A 6960-nucleotide genomic window follows, 5' to 3' on the forward strand; every position below is an offset into this window, starting at 1 on the left:
TGCGAGATCCACCATCTCTCTTTTTATTATTTGACAATTATTACTGTTTAAGTCTCATGCAGACATTTTATTATCGTATTAAGAGGATGCTAAAGCCGTGTGTTTTACCGACATTCTGTATTTATCACTTAATTTCGAATTGAATTTACAGAATTGATAATCCTTTTACACTTTTAAAGTACGTACACAAATGAACCCGGGGACGATTAGGTAAAGACCAAAAATGCAAAAAATTTTTTAAAGTTTATTTGTTCATAAAAATATTTGCTTCAAAATACAAGTTATGTAGCTTATACGTACAAATGAATGGTGTTCCCGGGTTCGGAATAGATTGAGGAATAAGATTATAATCGTCAAATTACGATTACAAGCCGTACAAAAAAGATATTTTAAAAATAGAAGCGCTTAAATGAATAAAATTTTTAATCACATAAATGTTTTTTTACGGCTTGTAAACGTAATTTGACAAATATAGTCTTATTGCTTTTATTCCAAACTGCGAGACACCATTTATTTGTAAGTATAAGCTATATAACTTGTATTTTAAAGCAAATTTTTTCATGAACAAGGATAAATAATGACTCTGCATTATCGATCTCAATCAAGTTTGATGGGCAGTTTAGCATCCTCTTAATGTTCTATAATTTCAATATCACTTTAATCAATTGCTAAATTTTAGCGTCGGCTCCAGACATTCTATTCTTTTATTTGCGTTATCACCTACTGAGCAATTTAACAAGATTATATTTAATATAATATTTTATGTAATAAAAGTATTCCACGATATCATACATCTTTTACTTGAATAATCGCGCCTACACGAGTGAATATTCATTTTCTCGATTTTAACAAGCCTCATTTAATTCGGAGATTCTCCATTACAATATAAGAAATTATTTCAACTACAAACAATGAATCATTATCCTATCACGAAGTAAGAAATCAATATTTAATTACTGAATAAGAAATCACCGTTCAATTAATTTAATCAAAGGCGTGATTATTAATTATTAAATTGCAACTTATTATTAAATCAAATATACTATTAATTTTGCCATTTGCGTACAAATTCATGCTAATATTTATTCAATAATTATAAATCATGTTATTTTGTCATACAAATACATTAAATTAACGCATGAATGTCAGAATTTCACATCTTTTATTTTTAATAATCAATACATGTGTCTAATATTCTACGAGTTATTAAATCCCGATCCTCTAGTTTTACACTGATTTTCCAGCATTACTACGCAGTTTTCAACAAGGAAGAATTAATTACAGAGAAATAAATATAATTAAACAAATAAAACAAATGTTACGTCCGGCAGACTCCACGATTTCCCTTCGTCAGAAAAACTAATAATTTACAAAAGAAATTCCGTTTCAACGGTCTCCGATAATTTTTTATGCATCTAGGATTAGTCTGTTAGAAACATAATGACAAACATAGATGGACGAAACGACCAAGTAGATAATTCCGACTCCTTTTGAATATTGAGTCAACAAATAATAAATTCTGAAGATAGAAATTCAAAAACAAACATGGGATCTAAGCAAAGTTTCACGTTACCTCACAAAAAATGAGCAATAAAGTATCTAAACATAAGCAAAAAATAAATAACCGTTTCCTCCATCTGCAACCCATACCGTAGCACGTCTAACACGATAGAAAAAAAATTATTCATCTCTTAAACCCAAAGGGAAGATAACCTACGCGATAGGTCGGATCCCTTCGATAAAATTGAAAGAATGTGGGAGGAAACAGAGAAACTTTCGACAGAGTACTCAACTTATGATTGGTCAAAAAGGAAAAACTATTTCTCCAATAAGAAAACTTAGAATTCACCCACCACACAATCCTGAAAATAAGTCCTACCAGTTAGAATATTTGAACCACCCACATCTGGATCCTCCCTCTGTAAGACTCTGTATATATAATACCAAATCTTGAAGAGATAGTCAGTAATGAGAGTAGCAGTAATAAGAGTTTAGCAGTCAGTAATAGATAGTCAGTAATAGTAATGGAGAATAATAATCAGTTAGTTGATAGTAGTTAGTTGTGAGTTCAGTTACGTTTAAAGTTTTAGAGTTACGTTTTTAGAGTTAGTTAGTTAGTAATCATGTAGAATCAGTGCGCAAGTAAACTTTAGTGCCGTTCCATCCGGTCAAGAAATCTATTCGATTCCGACAAATTTGCTCGAGAACCAACAATGAGTAAGTCCCACAATTATAATTTCTTTTGTTTTTACGTTACTCATCTGCTCCCTTCCATTTTAATTCTTTAAGTCACCCTCCTATTATTTATAAATAATTCCCTCAGACTCACACGAACCTGAGGCTCCCGTGTGCGAATCTCAGATATCCCATCACCATACCACAACCCTGAGGAACCCTTGTGTGATCCTCAGTATCCCGTCACCATACCACGACCCTGAGGAACCCTTGTGTGATCCTCAGATATCCCGTCACCATACCACGACCCTGAGGAACCCTTGTGTGATCCTCAGATATCCTCACACCATGCCACAATCTCGAGGAACCCCCGTGTGATCCTCGAAACGTCCCCGCTCCTCCTGTTTCTCTTACTTATTCCTAGATATGTTCCACCCCACTCTCTCCTACGTTATTCTTTATCCTTTTACAATTTCAAGCATCTATGTTTACCCCATCTAACCATTTAATAAACCCTTTGTCTATTTCTTTGCTCCGCGTTTACCGTTAATACTGTAGAATTAAAAAACAAAAATCTCTTTGTTTCCCTTTCTCCGCCCACTATATACTTATTTAATGTTTGTTATAACATATAGCAATACAACTATATACATACTCACTATGCATTTTAATTTCGATTAAACCGTTATTACAAATTGTCAAACCACAACTTCAGCGTTTATTTGTATTTTTTTTTTATTTTTATTTGTTATTAGAATAAATACTTTTGTTAATTTTATGTAAAACTTTATCATTTATTTTAATTAATAACGACCTCGCCTATCCCGAACAAAAACTGCACCTGGTCCGATCCCGAGTTAAAGCGATTCAATTCGTTGACTCGAAACTTGGACCGACGGACGTACGACTCGAAACGGGTTATAGCGGGCCTATCGGCACGTTGACCTATATTTTTGAGTCATAAAAGGTGCGTTTGACCCGAGGCACATACCCTCTCTTAAACTGTGTGCCTATGGGAATTCTACACGTTTTGTTACGTTCTTCCCTGCCTTACCTGTTCTCCCTGAAATATCCTTCCTACTGAATAAAGAGTTATATCTTATAAGGCTGGACGTAACACAAATAAATCAATAAATAAATAAAAACAATCATTTACCCCGTCTCTCATCCTTTATTTTCTCCACTCAATAAGCGATAAACGATCTTTTTGGCTCTCGGCGTTCCCTGGGAATTAAGCAGACGTGCTGCGGTCGCCCTGAAATTACAAATAGAGAGCCCCCTCTGATGAAAACCGCGAAAGCTGCTACCCGCAATTAGTAATCACAGACGGGATATAAAACGGTTTCAATTTTTGACCGGTAACGCGCGGAAGTAACGTTTCGGGTAACCATAGATTTGGTATCTTCGGGAATTAACGCTTCCAAGACGTAACAAGCTTCCTGTCTCGCCTCGTCCAGAAGCAAATCACGCAACCATTCTCATTTCTCATGTCCCTTGACGTACACAATAATTTCATCATCAGTCGTCGTTGTACCCATCACCGCCTTTGTAATCAAACTCATAGCCATGCTGTGTGGAATTAATCCATCCTCTCATGAAATACTATGATGATTCACTTTCAACCATGCCACCTGACATCTTTCTGTCTTGGTAAGGTATTCCCATGGATAGGTGGGTGTAAACATGTAGTGGGTGAGTTCAAATCCATCTTTGAGAGAGGCAAATTTCTTAACAATAAACTTTCCTCCAACGATAAAACCTTGCAGGTCTACGCACGTTGGTGCAGACATGACTGTTGTTATTGAGAAGACTGTGATTGACTTCGATGTGTCATAGAGTTATATATCGTCCTATCCCTCTCCTTTAATGTACAACGAGACAACGCTGTTAGGTGATTTTGCACACAACGTTTGTCAACTGGTTGTACTGAACCACGCGGTCGTGTATGATGAGGCAGTACGCGGTGGTATTCGTCGACACATTCTCTTTGCATTTAAATTCTATGCGCACGTCCACGGTTGCGCTCTTGACCGATTCGTTCTGTCGAGAGCAATCGATGATTACGAATGGACCGTTAAGTAGAAAAGTTGAAGTGGTGAGGTTTGGCTCGAGATACTCGTATCCATAATAACCCTTGCAGAAACGCGCGTACATGTCGTACAGAATCGCCCATTTATTTTTATCGAAATCCAAGTTCATATCGTCGTATGGATAACATTCCGAGTTCAGATACAGTTTCACGTTTGTCAATTTGCAATGATCGAATCGGCTTGGATCCTCGGACACAATGTTCTTTCGACCCGTCTGCAGAGCAAAGATAACATATCGTGGCTTCTCGAGCTGAGTAGCGGTCTTGATGGCCCACGAATGCTTAGTTGTTTGCTGCAATAGCGGAAACTCGTACAGATCCCACGAACAAAAAGCCATGCTCAGGTACCGTCCGCTCTCCAGAGTACGCAGCATCGACAACTTATGTATCTCGTTCAGCAGTACGTGAGGCATGCGCCATTGTATCTTGAATATATCAATCGTGGGTTCCAACTCCGAACTTCCCATTAGACTGTTGTTATCGTTACGCGCGCGTATTAAAATTAACTCGTGACGAGCGTTGATCACCACGCGTCTGTAATCCTCGCAAAACCCCAACAACATGTTGAGTGGTACGCAATAATTAAAGTATCCATTCACGTCCCAACCCGAAATCCATCCTGCGTTCCTCAGAATCACGTTTTTGTCTGACGACACCGTTGCATAGTTTTTCAGTGTCTAATTTTTTAACACGTTTTTATTATGACTGTATGCTTTCTGAAATTTTGGACAGTCGGTATAATAGACATATGCCCATCAGAGAACCAAAATATATATTAGAAGCAAAAGAAAAGTTGTCCAAAAATCTAAATAATAATAACACTAAGCGGCAACATACAACGATGGTGTCAGTCAATAAAGAAGAAAAAAACATTACGCACAATATAGAAATTAAAAATAATATTTCAATAAAAAGCAGTACTTCTGTTCCTAGTGTTGCGACAGAAGAAGACGACTGTATTATAATCAATGAAATAACTGATTATATTCCGACAGATAATGAAATGGCAAGTCGTAGAAGAGTCTTAGATGGTCGTGAGATATCTCTTTCTTCGGTGAAAAACAATGTCTTGCCTAAAAATAATCTATTGAATGATGATTCATCAGATCTATTCTTACGCGTTGTGACAGAAACGTCTTGTTTCGAAACACAAAGTGTACATTACATAGAATTTCCACAATTAATTACAGCCACTTTTAGAAAAAGTGTACAAATAATAGGAGGCAATTGTACTAATCACTGGCGTTGTATATTTTTTGACAGAATCAAACTGTACGTCTATGACAGCATACCGGGCTGTACATACGATAAAATAACGTCAAAAGAAAAAGAATACATAAGCGCTCGTTTTCCACAAGTACTGCCAACCGACATAAGCTTTGAAAAAGTTCAAATGCAACCGGATGGAACATCTTGTGGAATATATGCTGCTGCTTTTGCAACGGATATAGTTTTAAAATCCTTGCAAAGAAACGTATTCGAATGACGTTGAATGTATGAGACGACATTTTGTCAGTATTGTAGAAAACTGTAAACTCTTGCCTTTTCCAAGACAATAACAATTCTTTGAATGAGAGAGATTATTTCAAAGAATATTGTAATGATACCGTTTTGTAGAAATTTTATTGATCATAGAAAACATGTATGACCAAACTGTCAAAAAAAAAGTGCGTAAGATAAACATATAATTTATACGTGTTATTATTGCTACGGCAACAAATGTTCAAATAAGAAATAATTACGTTTACTTATCTTGTAGACAAACGTAAATTATAACGGAGGAACGATGAAAAATATTGTGGTTGCGTTTCACGGGAATAGGCGGTGGAATGGCCTATTCTATATTGTAAAAAAGTGCATGTATGTCATGCGTGTGCGTGTGCGTGCGTGCGTGCGTGCGTGCGTGCGTGCGTGCGTGCGTGCGTGCGTGCGTGCGTGCGTGCGTGCGTGCGTGCGTGCGTGCGTGCGTGCGTGCGTGCGTGCGTGCGTGCGTGCGTGCGTGCGTGCGTGCGTGCGTGCGTGCGTGCGTGCGTGCGTGCGTGCGTGCGTGCGTGCGTGCGTGCGTGCGTGTGTGTGTGTGTGTGTGTGCATGCGCGCGCGCGCGCGGCAATAATAGTGTCCCTTGCCAAACTTCACTTTCTTTTCTTGCTAAGGATGTAAGGGTGAAGTCCCATGGAGCGGATTACGTGGAAGCGGAAAGAGTGGATTACCAATCACGCAGATTATTCTGATAGAACTCTTTCAAAGATTCCGTCGAAGCGGTCTTGTGATTGGTGATCCGTTCGTTCCGCTTCCGCATAATCCGCTGCATGGGACTCCACTTTTATATTCCAATTATGTCGAGAGCTGTGTAATGAAGTTTGGTAAGGCCGGATCTACAATAGGTGTAGTAAGCCTTATGCCATAAGAAATTGACCAATTATAATCGAATATGAGAAGAATAATCGAATATAATTGATTAATTCCTTATGGCATAAAGCTTACAACACTATTGTAAATCCGGGCTAAGAGACACCGGCATTTCTGCCGGACAGTGTCTACTGAGAAAAAAGAAAGTTCCCTAAGCTAATTTGTGCATTTAGTTATCGCGTTGCTAGAGAGACGACGTGGTCGGTGCTGGGGCTCGATTCTTGAATTCATTCGCAAGAAAACGTCTGCGCAAATACCCGCTCTAACTGAGAAGTTGCAAGTTTATT

The 6960-nt window shown here is 37.9% G+C and overlaps 1 protein-coding gene across 1 annotated transcript; it reads right to left on the reverse strand.

Annotated features, from left to right (window-relative positions):
* Positions 1 to 4062: 4062 nt before the first annotated feature.
* LOC118646690 lies at positions 4063 to 4827 on the reverse strand. The gene has a single exon (XM_036290142.1). It carries the CDS (start codon positions 4825 to 4827, stop codon positions 4063 to 4065), a length of 765 nt encoding a protein of 254 aa, XP_036146035.1.
* Between the last annotated feature and the right edge of the window lie 2133 nt (positions 4828 to 6960).

Source organism: Monomorium pharaonis, chromosome 7 (genome assembly GCF_013373865.1).
Source record: "Monomorium pharaonis isolate MP-MQ-018 chromosome 7, ASM1337386v2, whole genome shotgun sequence".
In the NCBI taxonomy this organism is placed as follows: Eukaryota; Metazoa; Arthropoda; class Insecta; order Hymenoptera; family Formicidae; genus Monomorium; species Monomorium pharaonis.